Source organism: Columba livia, chromosome 4, assembly GCF_036013475.1.
Source record: "Columba livia isolate bColLiv1 breed racing homer chromosome 4, bColLiv1.pat.W.v2, whole genome shotgun sequence".
NCBI lineage: Eukaryota > Metazoa > Chordata > Aves > Columbiformes > Columbidae > Columba > Columba livia.
Genome location: NC_088605.1, coordinates 24,608,658 through 24,625,603, shown reverse-complemented (window position 1 = coordinate 24,625,603; position 16,946 = coordinate 24,608,658). Strand labels below are relative to the sequence as shown.

Sequence of the window (16,946 nt, the reverse complement as noted above, 5' to 3'; positions counted from 1 at the left end):
TACGGATTACCTGTGTGGTGAGCGTTTGGGATCAGATAACAAATTTCTGGCATGTTTCCCAAATAACTTCATGAAGATAAATCTGAAGCCAGGTCAAAAACTCCTTCTAACATCCACAGCAGACAACTGAGAATTATTAGGGAGAGATGCACTTTGAATTATCATGACTGTAAGTAGAAGAATTTACAGCTGCTGCTACACCAGAAGCCATGCATTTATTTCTGCTTGAGCTTCGTATGATCTGCAATGGATTTCACATCTCATCCACAGTGCAGTTCACTTGTTGGCATTCACTTAACAGCCAGACCAGGTCTCAAGGGCGCAATTAAGCAGACTGATCAAACAAAACCATTGCACACTTAAATTGGGTATTTGACTTTGCTTTAATGATGATACCTGTGGAGAGGAAGCACGGTACAGAACACAACAATTCTGCAAACCCAATACCGAAGAAGCACTTGTGCAACTCAGTGGGGTTTATTAGTAGGGGTAGCTCTATTTATGCTGTTATGGCAACTCCAGTTTGCCATGTAGTTTAAATTATATAGTGTTTACACAAGGTTCACTGTGTTGCCCCCCAGGGCTCTTGTTTTCTTCAGCTTGATACCTTGTGTTTCTCAAGGCTCACACTTTGAGACATGCAAGCACCTGAAAAGCGTTAGCCATCAGAATGGACAGCTCATTTTCTTAAGATGCAGGTAAGAGACACCATCTCTTGAAAAAGTATTAACGATACTTTTTCTGGCATGGTTCAAGACAGCCCTAATTTGGTCCTTTGTCATGTACACCATCTCTCTTAGAACTCCTCTATTTCTCAGAGCCCCTGCAAGCTTCTGTTGCATAATGGTAAGATACACCAAAACATCAGTACCTTTCAAATTACCTATTGGCATCTTCACAGGTATTAACTGCAGCACTGCTGACGGTGGTATCAAACCTGTTGACTTAAATCTGTCTGATTTTTTTTTTTCCAGCTCACATTTCTTCCACCTCAGTTCCACCACTCTTTCAAATCAGTTCTATCTTCTGACTTGTTGCTGAACACTGGAAGTACTATGTAGTTGTAGCCTTGCCAGAATGAATAAGGTAAACTACTGTGAAGTGTTTTGCTGAGGGAAAAGTGTTCTGGACAGATAGTAAGTCTATTCATACATCCACCATACGGTCTGCTGCGTTTCTGGAACTGAGTATAATTATGCACTGAAAAAAAGGATCCTTAAAACTGGCTGTTTTAAATAGGCTCAATCTCAGTTTCAGATGGCTTTTGTCTTTCTTTTTTCTACCAAGTTCTTCAAGAAGAATTCACCTAATTAAAAGGGAAAAAAGCACCAAAATTATTTGTAGTTATTTCAATGAAACAAACCAAAACAATAAACATTCTCATTTAATGGAAGTACTCTATTCTACAATTGTTCTTACCAGTATTCTGTAGTAATTCAATTCTATAAAACAGAACTTTCAATACATACAACAGGCATGTGGAAAAAAAAAACCAACAACCAACCCCATAACTCAGCAATGCCTCCACCCTCAAAATCCTGATTTTCCTCATGCCAGTTTTATGAAATAGCTCTGCTTCTTTGTGCCTTCCAGCAGGCAAAGGTGAAGTAATTTAATTAAAAATTAAATCCTGTTTCATAAAGTATCAGCAACTTCTAGTGAAACCTGCTATAAATCTCATTCGAGCTGACATTAGAACAGCCTGAGAAGCCCCAGATGAGTCTTCTCTCCTCCCTCCTTAGGAAAAAGCAGGATGTTGGATCTGCATATCAGTTCCATTAATATCAGCTGCTATTTAATACCCAGTGGTTTGTCAGAAAAAGCACTGCCATAAACATGCCTAATTATTTTTAGGGCACTGTAAATAAATTCTGCCTAAAGCAACAAAATTACATCACAAACAACAAAGGCCCCATTAAACCCTGAAGTGCCCAAGAAGCACAATGTAAAGAAAAATTTGCAATTTGGGTACCCTTCATCCTGCTTCACACGCTTAGTACAAACTAGGTTTGGCAAAAAAAAGCTTACGCAGCACAGCAATTCTACAAATACCAATTACTGTCATACTGATGCATTTAGATGACCTATAGAAGATAGTAAGTGTGTAAAAAAAAAAATCAAGAAAAAAATAAAGACGACAATATGAAATGTCCTTGAGCTAAAGTGAGTGTTGTTGCATATTACTTCACCATTTTAGCTTTATATAATAAAATGTTATGTGCTAAATAATCTAATGCTTTTCAGTAATTTACCTGCTTTATAGGAGGAGCGCACTAAAGGCCCGCTAGCAGTGTAATGGAATCCAAGATCATTTCCGACTTTTTCCCAGTACTTGAATTTTTCAGGAGTTACGTACTCATCGACCTGAACGAAAAGAATTCATTATGATTGGGTATTAATGCCAAGGAAATGGCTATAGATAACACGTAATGTCAGGAAACACAGTTACATCGCAAGGTCAAAATTTTACACTGCAATACTTTCAGCAGTTAAGTCACAAACTGCGTTTTCTCTCTGCTTTCTACCAAAAGAAAGCATTTCATTTGTTTTTTCTAGTTAGCCGAGAAGTTTAGAATTCAGTTTCCAGTTGTTGCTTTATCATTTTCTTCACTCTGTTTTTGAAACTTTTTTGTCAAAATTATTTTTAAAACTCCATAATAGTCCTATAGATCTCTTCATTAACAGTTATTTCAGTGAAACACAGGAACAGAGACTCAAGCTCTGGACAAATTACAGAAGGAGAAACCGGTGATTTCCCCAGCTGAAGTGGAACCATTAAAGGAGAGCCTGTGAGAGGGCTGTGTTAGTGACATACACCCAGACTCCTGTTTTCCAGAATCACGCCTCAGCTCCAGCTGTCTCCCCAGCTAATGGCAGCAAGTAGCAGTAGGGAGTCTGCAGAAGACGGAAGAGATTAGATGGCTGAGGGCATTTTTTGTGAAGAGTTTTAACAGATGAAGATTACGTTAAACAAGGAAGGAATTTTTTCCCAACATATGCACTTGTAAGGATGCATATCAAAGCCTCCATTTAGAAAGAGGACATTTGATGGTGCGAGGTACAGACCATAACGCTGCCTGTAAATCAAAGGTTTTTTTACCTTTAGGTGACGTTTTGTTGGTTGCATGTACTGCCCTAGGGTCAAACAATCTACATCCGCCTCCCGCAATACTGTAAAAACAAAATTCTGGGTTAGTGGCAGAAGGTTCACAAGGGATTGTCAGCAATTAGAAAACTCCTTCCTTCCAAGTCTGCAGAGGTCACTCCACAGCACCCTGCGGGGGTTGCACTCTGCTCCCTGGCATGGGGAACCTGCTGCCTCCAGGAGCAGTAGCAGGTACCTCGTTGGCAGCTCCACGCTGCAGCAAGACCTGAGCCATCTCATTTAAAGCCAGAGAGAACAATGCCATTGCGCTGCGCTCACTGCAGTCACATGTTTTGCTGCAGAGACGACACGCTCTTGTCTTCTTTATATTACTGCTTTTCATTGTGTCTTTAGGTCAGAACCTTCACTTGACAAAAAACAGATGCATGCACATACACTTGGCACTTCTCCACTGTTTCAAGCGACTTCATGCCAAAAACAGGCAGACAGTTCTAAAGAACTATAAATCAAGGGAAACTGCCAACACGCCAGTTTTACACACTTAGGATGTACGTTAATATTTATGCCTGCAGAATCTCATAGACTTTGTCTACTAAAGTTTAAGTATATACTAGAGTCAATATACAGCAAATGAGTTCAGGCAGTTTACTTAGAGATGGAAATCCAGACACCTGATTGCCAGGTAGCCTGAAGAGCTGTTCACTGCAGCTAGTGGGGGATTCTGAGCAAAGGGACAGCTGAGGAATCACATTTTGCATTAACATCTCCATATATATTCTGGTTACTTGTGCTGGTTGCCCCACATCAAATAGGAATAAAACACGGTGTTTTGACTACAGCATTTCACTCACTGTTATCCTGTAATCTCTGTTTAGATTTATATGGTTCTGTTAAAGAAACTGGTTCAATATCAGCACATTTACATGTTTTTTAACTTGTACCCAAAGGATGGAAGTGAACAGAAATAGGGTAACTGAATAAATGTGGTGGGTAACAGTTTGTCTCCAAATACATCCATGAAAGTGGCCTGAAAACAAATTACACCCAATCTGAAATTTTGTATTCTTGTGGTTAGGAAATGCTAGGCAGGAAGAATGGGAAAATCAGGAACTCTAGTTCTGTGGTCCAGATTGTGGGACAGCTGCAGAAAAACTAGACTAGAATCACTGCATTCTAAATATGTTTTTTTGTACATAAAGTACCAGGTAGACATTATTTCAGGATATGGAAGAAATGTCATAGGATTTATGAACTTAGAAGCTCACTGTATTCACTTACCACTGTGTAATTTTCTCATCTTAAAAAAGCATTTACAAGAAAACATATGAGGCCCCACCTTGAATCCTGTGTTCAGTTTTGGGCCCTCATCATAAGAAGGACATTGAGGTACTAGAAAGAGAGCAGAGGAGGGTGACGAAGCTGGTGAGGGACCTAGAGCACAGGTCCTGTGAGGAGCATCTGAGGGAGCTGGGGCTGTTTAGCCTGGAGAAAAGGAGGCTGAGGGGAAACCTTATTGCTGTCTACAGCTACCTGAAAGGAGGTTGTAGCATGGGGGGTGTTGGTCTCTTCTCCCAAGTAGCAAGTGATAGGACAAGAAGAAATGGCCTCAAGTTGTCCCAGGGGAGGCTGAGATTGGATATTAGGAAAAAATTCTTCATGGAAAGGGTTGTCAGGCACTGGAACAGGCTGCTCAGGGAAGTGGTGGAGTCACCATCCCTGGAGGTGTTTAAAAGTATTTAGACGAGGTTCTTAGGGACATGGTTTGGTGCAAGAGTTTGGTTATGGTTGGACTCAATGATCCAGAGGGTCTCTTCCAACTGAAATGATTCTGTGATTCTATGACTCTATAAGAACATGCTACATCTCCAAGCATAATTATATTTTTTGCACCTAAATAAGCTGAAATAAATAATTTTAAACAATCAGGTCCACTATTTCTAAAAAAGAATGCACAGTAAGGCAACTACTTTGCGAGCCCATTAGTTCAGTATTACAAATATAAGAATATCAATATGGTAACACAAAGATAGTTACAATTTCCATTGAAATCAACACAAGCTGGATCTACCTGTCAAACTGAATCTGAAAGCCACATGAAGGCAAAATATTTCAAAAGTTCCATCTTTTATAACCAGACTTTTTTTTTTCCCCCATAAAGCTCAGGAAACATTTCCAGCACCAGCAAACCGATTTACATGTAGAGGTAAAGATGCTTTCAATTGTTTTCCAGCACAATAGCATTAAAACCTGTGGATTTTGGCATATATTTCACCACCAACTTACATTTCATTGTGGAATATACTTGTTCGTCTGTCTCGCCTAGTCCCAGCATAATGGAGGTTTTAGAGATGAGGCCGGGCTGCACCTCTTTAGCGTGCTTCAGCACACGGATGGACTGCTCAAAGTTGGCTCGCGGATCACGGACTTTCCTGTATTTTCAGCACAAAAGGAAAAAAACGCATGAAAGGCTGCACAGAAGTTAAGAGATGCCGGGGAAGGTGCATTCTGCTAGTTCCTACAAAGGGACAACGCCAGTTTGGAGGGTTGGCTGTGCGGTCTGTCACCAGCCGGCACACCCGCAGCACCACGAGCGATGGGAGGCGCCCCTCTGGAGCGGAGCCGGGGCGCGGAGCCGGGCCGGGGCGCGGTGCGGAGCCGGGGCGCGGTGCGGAGCCGGGGCGCGGTGCGGAGCCGGGGCGCGGTGCGGAGCCGGGCCGGGGCGAGGCACGGTCCGGGCCGCCCCGCAGCGCCCCTGGCCGCCGCCCCCGCCCGGGCCGCCACGGGGCCGTGGAGCGAGCGCCCTCTGCCGGCGGGCGGCGAGCAGGGCGCGGCGCCGCGCGCGGGGCAGGCTGGGAGTGGGACCGGCCGCCCGCCCCGCGCCATGTCGCCCCGCGGAGCCGGGGCCGTGTGGCGGCTGTCCCGCCCACACACAGCCCTCCCACTCACAGCTCTTGCTCACCTCTGCAATTCGGGCACCGTTTCCACGTTGTGGGCGTACACGTCCAGCCCTGACAAGGCCACTTTCTCCACAGCCTTTAGGTCCCCGCGAAAATCGGGAGTCAGGCATTCCACCAGAATCTTAGGGTTCCTGGAAAGGAAAGACGGAATGAACACATCTGCGGGATTTGTGTGAGTGTTGCTAAAGCACTCAGGACCGCAAAAACCCAAACATGACTAAATAAACGATGCTCTGATAAGCAAAGTTAATTCAGGATGCAATTCTAAACCAACAGATCTCTGCAAACACTTGCATTACAATTCAAACAAAACATCATCTGCTTAATTGCTGATTTTACTGGTGTGAGCTGAAATAGATTGAAAGCCAAATAATAAACATAAAAGTGATTCCATCAGTTTTTAAAGAATCAATATCACTGCTTTTAGGCGATTTTTCATGTGCCCATTGCAGGTTGAGTTTAATATCATAGCTCCGAAATACAGCAGAGCTATAATCGTGCCTGCTGGGATAAGATGGCTCTGCGTTATTGCCCTGGAATCTAATGTTGGCATCCAGGAGCCAGATCTCAGCTCAGAAAGGCAGGTGGGGGGAACTGCAGGAACCTTTCAAGTCCCAGGATACAGCTTTAAATAAGCCTGGGCTAAATTGGAAATGCATCCAAATACAAAATGCTTTGGGAGCATTATATGAGAAAGATGAAAAACATGAAAAAAGGGGATGCAGGCTAATGGCAGACTTTTGTATGTGCATGGCCCCTGGGATAATCCAGCTAAAGATAGTTTTGACCTATACGCAGTACCACATTCTAAAGCTTTAATAATAATAGTAATACATTAATGATATACCTTTCTTTCAGATGGGAGACTGTCTTTGCAAAGTGTTCTGCTCCACCGTCAGGCATATCTAGAAGCATTTCAATTATTCAGTTAACCTTTCTGTTCAATACATGTATTTACTTATTAGCACAGCAACAAAACCCCTACAGACTCAAATTTAAACGCAAAATATTAAAGCAGTCAAACCCCAGTGCTATCTTACTGCTTCACAAAGGTTTCTAATAAATAATTCTACCAAAGCCTTGTTCTGCACAAAGTCTAACTATGATCGTCTAGTGCAGACTTCAAATGTTTACTCCAAATTTACCCGTCTTTAGGGTCACTGTCAGCCTGAGCACAAAAAGGTTTTATCTATTCCTGGTTTTGATCTGAGAAACAGTTCTACAAAAACGGAAATATATATATTATTGCTCTTTTATTGTAAGCCACTTTGAAGCTACAGGACTTTCCACCACAATGAGCAGCCTTTACAATGGTTTTCTGCACCCATGTGGTGTCACCACAAAGGAACTACTACAACCTTAGAAAAAGGCAACTTTCAGTTTTGTTACTTGTAGTATATTCCAAGTTTAGTTTTTGGAAGGAAGTGCTGTAATGGTATTGTATAGGAATTTTTTGCGGTTGTGTTTGTTTTTTATTTTTGCAGATCAAATTATAGAACACAGTGTGTATGTATATATCTTGAAAAATAATTAGTTAAAATGTTGAATAAAATATGGTAATACTTTAATGTTCAATAACAGTGTAACTTGTATTTCACCAGCCATAGAGACATACTAAGAACATGTGAAAACTTTCTAAAGTGTCAGCACTGTCAACTCCTTTAAAATAGCACTCTTCAAAAGCTGTGCTGAGTGATAAATGTTTATCAAGGTCTGTGTTTACCCCACGTAAGGCACATGAGAGCTCAGACTGGAAGACACGAGTGGCAACATACTAACCATCCCTGTCCACAGACGTCAGCACCACATAATCCAAGCCCCACTCAGCTATGGCCTTTGCTGTGTTGTAAGGCTCCTCGGGATCCAGTGGAGGTGGATTTTTTGCTGTCTTTACCGAACAAAATCTGCAACCTCTAGTGCATGTGTCACCCATCAGCTGAAATAAGAAAGACATTCCTACCTTTACATCACGCACATCGCTCCTGCTCAGCTGAGAAACAGCTGCATAAGCCAGACCTGATCAATCCCAATACCAAGCAAAAAAACTAGGACAGTGCTTTACTCTGGATTTCTTGTAATAAACCCACTCCACTACAGTAGAGATCCAACAATACACTACAAAGAGCTCAAACATTAGCAGAATACTTAAGACACATGGTTTACCATAATAGTAGCTGTAGCTGTGGCGTGTTCACCACCTCCCCAGCACTCTCCAATGTTGGGACAACGTGCTTCTTCACATACCTAAAGGTAAAACACAGAAACGTACTTGCATTTTTTTCAATGCTGTTATTGAAAATTATTATCATTAACCAAGTTCAATAGCAGGCTACAAACAAAACATAATTGATGATAAATAAGGAGATTAACAGAGTTACATCTCATTCTATAAAATGTCAGTAGAAAAGCTAGGAAAAATTGTTTCCTGACACCCATTACCGTTCTTTTCCTCTGCTTTCCAAGTCCAAAAAACTCAACCATGTAGCTGCCTTATTAACTAGCACAGATTGCCATTAACATTTTTAGTTTAAAAAATGATAAAATGTTCATAAAGTCTATGATTCATCAAAGCATGACCTTGCTTTGGAAAAAAAAAAAAGAAGGAAAAAGGCTCTCCATGCATACCCACCACGTTTTACCATCTGGAAGGCACATTTAATGAAATACATGTATTTCTAGATCTTTTTTTCATGCAAAACATGTATGTAATGCTGAAATTGTGTGTGTTTCCATTGAAAACAGTCACATGTAGCATCTTCCGATCCATTTGGTGATGCGAGTAGTACACACTAGTACTTAAAATCACAGCAGGAAAAATGCGATATAGTGTATTGGATTTGTCTTCATTCTTTATGGGTAAAATTCACTGCTGGCAAAAAGGATCAGCATTGCGCTTGGTTTCAGCATTGAACATCATGCAAGACATGATTTCTGCCTGTCCTCTACAGAGAAATAATTTTGTATCTGTAAAAAACGCCTTATTTCTAGAGGAAAACTTGGTTGGTACTAGATTTACCGTATGAAGATTTAAACTTCTCAAGGTATTCTTTAGCTTATTGTAGTTCTTTCCCATGGGAATCTTTGTTTTCAGCCACGGAGGAAGTGGCAGCCTGAATAACATCAAGCAAACATAAAGATCAATAAATTATTTACAGGGTAAGATTCCATTAATTTCATAGATCCGCTTTAGCTTGTTACAGATCCCAACTAGGAAAGGTTCCTTGAAATCTGGCGCAACTCGGCAACCAATATTAACATCATTCATAGTCATAATGGACTTCTCTCTTCCACGTTTATCATCCCAACATTCAAGAGTGGGAGTCTGTTCTCCGTGGAAGGTTTAAAACTGTTAACTGTACTGCTGGGATTTAACAGTACCACACTGGAGACTGCAACAACTGACGGCGGCACGGGTTACACAGCCATCACAAAGTCTAATCAAGTTTTTAAGTATGGGAGTTTTAAGCCTTTTTAGATTTAGCCTTCCTTTTTTGTTTTACTCTATCAATAATATTTTTTCAAGACCAAAGTAGGATACACTTACCTACTGATGCACATTTGTCATTTAATACAGGTCGTGGTACAAGCACGCAAATGAGAAAATACCACCATGTCTTTGTGTTTTATTATGCATTTGAAGCTAATAATGTGTTTGTTCTTTCTTGAAAAAATCTATTAGCAAGCTGGTATGACAGAATTTATTAAAAATACATTCTATACGCTTTGTAGTTAGTACTAAACATGCAAGATACCGCAAGATCACAACTACCTTTCTCCTTTCTGACGCTTTAAATTGCCTTTATACTCAGCCCACGCGCTCCTGTCTGCCAAATCTCCAGATACAAAGTCCTGTAAGTCTGGTCCATTTTGCAGAAACGCTTTTTTTTCGTCTGGCAAAGAACCTGACGTTCTGTACGGGTTACACACACGGCTCCCAAACACCTAAAAGAAGCAACACTGTAATTTATTGAATTATAAATGTGCTAGTATGATATATTAAAAACCTGCCTGTCATTTTGGTGTTTAGCATAGGCTTTATAGAGTTTGTGTAAGCCTTTTCCCGATTGCCTTTCGGTCAAACATGCAAGGAATGCTTCTGTCATGGGAAGCAGACAAAAAGCACGATCTTTTCCAAAACATCTCAACCTGAAACAAAGTCATATAGTTTTGGCTATAGATGCCATCTCGTGGGGCAGTGCGAGGTTTCGGGGCAGTGCGGGTGTTCCGGGCGGCGCGGCCCCGGCGGTTCCCGGCAGCCGGTTCCCGGCAGCGCCTCCGCGGCCGCTCCGTCCCCCGCCCGCTGTGCGAGCGCGGGCACCGCGGGCAGCGCCGCTGGGGACAGCCCCGCCGGGCCCAGGGAACGGGAACGGCACCGCCTCCCGCCGCCACGCCGGACCCCGGCCCCGGCCCCTCACCAGGGCGCCCCGAGCGCTACGTGCTGCCGGGCCGCGACGTGCACCCCGACAGCCCGCTGCGGCATACGGCCCCGCTCACCCGTCCCTGGGGCCCCAGCAGGAGCCGCTGGGCGGCCGTGGTGACGGCCCCGCAGCAGCGGCCCCGCGGCAGCAGCGACATGGCGGCGTCCGCCAAGCAGCCGGGCCGACTCCCCCGATCGACCCTCCCAGCGCTCGGCCGCCCCGCCTGGCCGCCTCAGCCAGATCACGCGCATCGGGCCTCGGCTATTCTTGGCTCCCGGACGGCTACCTCGGCGTGATGACGAACGGGGGCCCGGGAGCGGGTACAAGTACGTGATGACGTCAGACGCTGTCTCTTTCCGCTCTGCCTGCTGCCAGGTGAGCCGCGGCCCTGCGGCCGCATCCGGGACCATCCGGGACCATCCGCCGCGGGCGGCGTCCCGATCCCCCGCCCGGGCCTGGGCAGCCTCCCGGGGCGCCGCCGGGCCCCGCCGCCAAGTCCTGTCCCGGCTCTTGGCGGGGGAAGCCCCGGGATGGTGCCTTCACCAGCTCCCCCCTCCCCTGGCGGTTCTAGGCCCGGGCTGGGCCCCGCTGTGGAGTTGAGCGCTGAGGCCGCCGCTTCTCTCCGCTCCTGCGGGGCCTGGGCGGGAGGTATCGTCGTTGAGCGGTGCCCGGCGTCGTGGCGGGGCAGAGGAGGGTGGGGGCGGCGGGTCGGTGTCCGTAGTTGCGGGTTCCAGGATGCGTGCGGGAGAGGGGCCCGGCCGCGGGGCTCTGCAGTGTCTCTGTGCTGTCCCTTGCAGGATGAAGACCATCCTCAGCAACCAGACCGTTGACATCCCCGAGCAAGGTACGCCTGCGTGTGAACGGCGCTTCGTGGTGCCGACTCCGCAGCCGGTTAACGTGTGCTTGTCTCTGATTTGCAGTCAGCGTTTCGCTGAAGGGCCGGACGGTCATTGTAAAGGGCCCCAGAGGAACCTTGCGGAGGGATTTTAACCACATCAATGTGGAGCTCTCCCTCCTGGGGAAGAAGCACAAGAAGGTGAGTGCTGCTGAAGTCGTTTCTCTGCCCAGAGTGGGAGGGTAGCTTTACAGTTAACTTTAAAACTTCTTGGTAGTATAGGAGATTAAACCAGAGTTTTAAGCCGCTGATAAGTTATTTAATTTTTCGTTTTATTTCTGTTTTTGCTGAAAGAAGCTGTTCTCCTGGAACCTTGTGACCTACTTGGGGACTGGAATTCTTGAAAATGTTGAAGTGAATTTGTTGATGGGATATTCTTCTGTAGTTACAGTCAGATAGTTACTGGGAAGGTGATTGATCATTATATGCTGTGTTTTATGAACTGGCTAGATTTAACTAGACAAAACTAAATCTCTAATTTCCAGAATTGGTAAATTGTATCAGGAGAAGTGGTTTCTAAATAATGCCTAATGTTTTTGAACTACCTTAAAAACTACCAAAAAAGGGGGAAGAATGGCTGATTTCAGCTACTTTTTCACAAGCATGAACCCCCACACAGTGTTTCTTTTAAGGGTTGATAGATAATGCCTAGGAGACTGATTTTGGAACAATCTCTGCTGTGTTAGCATTTCATAAAACACTTTTCAGTTTAAGATGTTAAAATATCTATCCCAGCTTTTTTGAAGGTTTGTTAGTAATGAGATATTAAAAAAAATATTTCTTATACATCATGGGGTTAAGACTTAAAAGGCTTGAGCAAGGGGGCCTTTAATAATCTTTCAGTGAAACAAAGTATCTTTGTGCTTTTGTTAGGAGGGCTTTTAAGTAATTTACCTGAACTTCTCACTCTTAGTTTGTCACAAAAACTATTCTATGCCTAGTTTTGAAGTGCAGCTGAGAGCTTTGTTAATTCTGTTTATTTTTTTGACACAGCTACGTGTTGACAAGTGGTGGGGTAACAGAAAGGAGCTGGCAACAGTTCGCACAATTTGCAGCCATGTACAGAACATGATAAAGGGCGTTACGCTGGTGAGTTTTATTTTGAAATAGGATAATTCCTGTCATTTTTGTTACTGACAATAATGGATGCCTTTTACTTCAGTGAGAGGTTTTCTAAGCATCCGAGGTGTAGCTTTCCCTCTCTGCTTTTCTTGCACATGCTGTCAAGTTCTGCAGGTGGAAGAAAGCACGAGCAGTAAACTCTGGAAGTCTCTTGGGCTGAGTGGCTTGCCCTTGTTAAGAAACTACTTTCAATATATTTTGGGTTTAGATACCTCCAGTAAGCTTTACGTATCTGTTTTACCTTTTGGATGCATTCTGCTTCCATATCTGATAATGTCATTTATTATAGGGATTTCGTTACAAGATGAGGTCGGTGTACGCTCACTTCCCAATCAATGTAGTTATACAGGATAACGGCTCGCTCGTAGAAATCCGAAACTTCTTGGGAGAGAAGTACATTCGCAGAGTGCGTATGAGGCCAGGTGAGCCTATCTGGAGACTTTGTAATTTACTATATCTAACTAGGATTTCTAAACTAGTCTCTTTGGGTACCGCTCTTGGTAACAGGAGATGATGAATGATTGTTGAAGCAGTGTTTGTCTGTCTTCATTTATATAATTTTATTATATCTTTGCCACTGTTTAGATTTACTATTAATAATGTTTTTGTAATTTATTTTTAGTAATGAGATCTAGCTAATAGCTTATAACTAGTCTAGACCTATTTATTGAGCTAGTAGCTAATAACTAGTTTAGACCTACTCCTCCTGTAATAGGAGTTAAAAGGGCTCCGGTGTTTGCTTTCATCATTGTGAGATCTTGACAGTTTTTATGCTTAGTTTTAAATTTGTGTTTTTGTTTTAAACATTGTACATGAACTAGTTTCACACCACATCATATATTTGGTGTTTGAAGTAGTGTTGTATTTTGAATTTCCTTCAAAATTGTCATCTTACCTGTTGGGTTTACATCTTGCATACTTGGAGTTTTAGCAAAAAGTATAACAGAGCAGGCATTTGATGGAGCTTGTTAAACCTCTGGAAGGTGGAGACAAAATATGTCAGAAACACAGTTACTTTAGGACTGTAGGGAAGACTTTGCATATCCATTTTTTTCATAGTTCCACTTCTGGTGAAAGTTTGGGTAAGGATATTTAGTGTGATTGATGGTGTTGGGGGGTTACTTGGTGTGACTGGTGTTTTGTGTTCACTTTAGATGAAAACATCAGACTTGTCCAAAAACATGGGTAGATACAGCGTGGAGTTACAGTGGCTTTGATATTGATTTACTGTGGGATATTAAGGGTGGGTTTGAGTATTGTATTTGATTTTTTTAAGTCAGCATTTGCTTCAAAGATACTAAAGTCCTGACTTAAAAACTAACATCAATTGATTAAATAGATCAAACTATAAAAACTTGTGTTATTCCTGCAAATGAAAGTTTCCAGTTATACTGTTGAAAGTGCTAGAGTTTACTCCTTGTGAGTCTTTGCAGTGTTGCTAGTGTAAACATAGTCCTTGACATGGCAGGGGGGCAGGGGTTTTTTAATGACTTCTGATTGGGGTGATTCCAGTTTTGCCTTAATGAACATAAGAGTGGGGAAAATGGCACCACCTAGCTGACAAAGCCATGCTGGCAAAATCTCTGGCTTGTACACAGTGTTGGTTATTAATGCTATAATGTTGTCACATGTAAGGGGGAATATCGCTTAGTTGTTTCCAATCCAGTGTATGACTTGCACTAATCTTTGGATTCTGAAACTGTGAGGGTGACCATCCTGGAAGTGATTTGGGGGACTCTTTAACAGAGTCATAGAAGCTAATTGTTGTCGAGAATACTGCTTTCTGGCTGTGTAAATTGGGACAGGATGTGAATACTGTTTCTTTAGTACACTTAGTTAACATCTTCACCAATGACACTGATTGCGTGTTTTCTTTCTGTAGGTGTTTCATGTGCAGTATCTCAAGCCCAGAAAGATGAGCTGATCCTTGAAGGGAACGACATTGAATTGGTCTCCAATTCAGGTTTGTGAAAGCAGATGTGTGGGAAGATAAAATGGTACAGCCACTTTTGTCCGAAGATACCAGCTTAGCAAGCTGTGTGTCTTTTTACTCAAACCCTGAGGTAAACAACAGTTCGGATTTCTTTTTTTTTTCCTTTAGTCACTGTAATTGCTTTTCATAGTTTGTTACACTTTTTCTAAACAAGTCCATAGGACCTTTTTTGGTTTTGAATCAGTATTGATGGCCTTTCTGGCACCAGACTTTTCAGCTTTTCAGTTGTACAAATATGCAGTGATAAAACTTGCTTTCCTGAGCTGCCAAGGCAGGCTCAGTGAAATGCATTCTGTTTTCATTAGAACTAAAGGGATTCCAAGTTGGTATTTCCTTTCTCCAGATGACAGTTTCATTTGTTAGTAGAAATATTGGAGAGTAAACAAAGGCTGCAAGTTGGCTTGGACCTCTTGCTTTGTGCTAATGGTTTTGCTTTGTCTGCAGCTGCCTTGATCCAGCAAGCCACTACGGTCAAGAACAAGGATATCAGGAAATTCTTGGATGGTATCTATGTCTCTGAGAAAGGAACAGTACAGCAGGCAGATGAGTAAAACTCTTACAGGTTGGTGTCATTTTAACGTAGATTGTACATTTTCTGGGTAGACGGGGGCTTGACAAGGTTTATCTACTTGAACAAGGCTGTGGTTGAGCAGTTTCCCAAGAGGGACACAGTTGTACTTGTGAAAGGCCTCATAAAACTTGGATTCTGGTAGGTCTCTTGACAGCAGCCTTCCATCTCTCATCAGCCTGGGATTATGCTACTGTATGGAGAAATACCTGACGGTATTCTACACTGTGAGTGTTAGTTATGACAGTGGCTGAGAATTTGAAGCCAGCTGACATAGCATGACAGACCAGTTTACAGCTGTTTACAGAGAGGACTTCCTTACACTAATGTTTCTCCTGGTTGGACACTGACTTCACTAAAAAAACTGGTCAGCACATAATTTATGTATAAAGATCTTCTGTGTAGTTTGTGTGTGAATGCTTGTAAACAAAGCTAAATTTAGCAAGGACAACTAAACTACATTGACTGTGTACATTTGTAACTGAAGCTGAGTACAAGGATTTGGGGATAATTTAAGAATTTTAACTGCTAAAGGAATTTGATGCCTTTCAGCCATGTATGGTACAGAACACTTGTGCAGGGTGAGACAGGCTGACTTGAAAATGAGATAAATGTTGTGTGACTTCTGAGCCTAGGCTTGAGACAGGATACAGATAAAGTGAGTTTCGTCAACCATTTCCTATCACAAACCGGGTACCAGACACTTGCAAGCCACAGAAAAATGATTTTTAATGCTGTTCCAAGTTCCTTGAGAGATGGAACAACTTGTTACCTGCTTGTTGAGAGCTGTTGTGCTTGAAGGCATCTTTAATCTTGTCTGAATAAAATTAAGCAAATTCATTCAGCTATTAATGCCTGTCTTGCCTTAAAACTATCAGATAAGTTAACTTGTCACGTGTCTATAAACTCTCAATTGCACATTTGCAATGCTAAAACCTTTCTAAAAGCACTTTTTATTTACAGTTGTCTGGATCCTGAAACAAACCACCATGAGACATTATATCAGCAAGTACCAGCTTGAAATAAACTGATACAAAACCCAAACACCATGAGAGATTTAATAAAATAAAACATATTTCATATCTTGGCTTTGTTTGTTTTTTTTTAAGAACTAAAAGGTGGTTTCTTGAACCTGTTCAAGGTCTTTTGATTTTAGGGAAGCAGATTGTCACAAGGTGTAATGCAAAATAACCTTGACACTGTGTACATGTTGCTTTACCAGTTTCTGAGAACAGTCAGACTGAAGTCTCCACCTCATGCTGGTGAATGGTGGACCCAGCATGTAAAGCCATGAAGTGGTAGTTTTAAATCAGCATTAGGAAATAGCAAAAATATTGTTCTAACAGAAAGAAGACTAGTCTTTCACATCACACTGCAAAAACTGATTTCTGTGTACAGTTTCTGGAGGGGAATTCAGGCTTGTGATGACAGAATCCAAAGTAGTTTAAAAGCAAAACTGGAATCAGTAGAATCAAACTTATAAGACCGTTTAAACTAAATACAGAGACAGAAGTAGTCTGAAAAGTACGATCCTTTAGCTGTACTGCTCAATTAAGAAAACCAAGGACTTGACCTCAGAGTTCAGACAGAGCTTATTGCTGAGTTTTACCAACAGTGGTTTGTGTTACCTGGGAATATAGCTTTTTTTATTAGTTACTAATCTTACCATGTAGCAACATACAGTTGGGATTTTGTGCTCTTTCAGTGCTATGGTAAAATCCCCATTGTCGCTTGTTATATTCAATTTTGAAAAAAGATTTACAGAAAATACTGGGACAGTGCAGAAACATACTTGGCAATAAGTGGCTAAAGCATAACATTGAGGAAAGCACTGTTTGTGCCAAGGAAATACAGAAGGTTGCCCGAAGTACCCCTTGCATGATTCTG

The 16,946-nt window shown here is 42.5% G+C and overlaps 2 protein-coding genes across 3 annotated transcripts; one reads left to right on the top strand and one right to left on the bottom strand.

The window, feature by feature from the left end:
- Positions 1 to 364: 364 nt before the first annotated feature.
- On the bottom strand, positions 365 to 10,741 carry LIAS (lipoic acid synthetase). The gene is made up of 11 exons (XM_065062640.1): positions 10,558 to 10,741; positions 9,833 to 10,005; positions 9,080 to 9,173; positions 8,227 to 8,307; positions 7,843 to 7,999; positions 6,911 to 6,968; positions 6,066 to 6,194; positions 5,390 to 5,535; positions 3,101 to 3,171; positions 2,253 to 2,364; positions 365 to 1,306 (listed from the first exon to the last, which is right to left on the bottom strand). The coding sequence occupies exons 1-11, from the start codon at positions 10,636 to 10,638 to the stop codon at positions 1,254 to 1,256; spliced, it is 1,155 nt and encodes a 384-aa protein (XP_064918712.1). The 5' UTR covers positions 10,639 to 10,741; the 3' UTR covers positions 365 to 1,253.
- A 41-nt stretch (positions 10,742 to 10,782) lies between these two features.
- Positions 10,783 to 16,141, top strand: RPL9 (ribosomal protein L9). 2 transcript variants are annotated; one of them, XM_065062647.1, is made up of 8 exons: positions 10,783 to 10,856; positions 11,279 to 11,325; positions 11,402 to 11,517; positions 12,370 to 12,465; positions 12,788 to 12,920; positions 14,381 to 14,461; positions 14,936 to 15,053; positions 16,023 to 16,141. In XM_065062647.1, exons 2-7 carry the CDS (start codon positions 11,280 to 11,282, stop codon positions 15,040 to 15,042), a joined length of 579 nt encoding a protein of 192 aa, XP_064918719.1. In that variant the 5' UTR covers positions 10,783 to 10,856; position 11,279; the 3' UTR covers positions 15,043 to 15,053; positions 16,023 to 16,141. The 2 variants fall into 2 exon arrangements, with proteins under 2 accessions (XP_064918719.1, XP_064918720.1); XM_065062648.1 differs by lacking the exon at positions 10,783 to 10,856 and adding an exon at positions 11,107 to 11,129.
- The last annotated feature ends 805 nt before the right edge of the window (positions 16,142 to 16,946 follow it).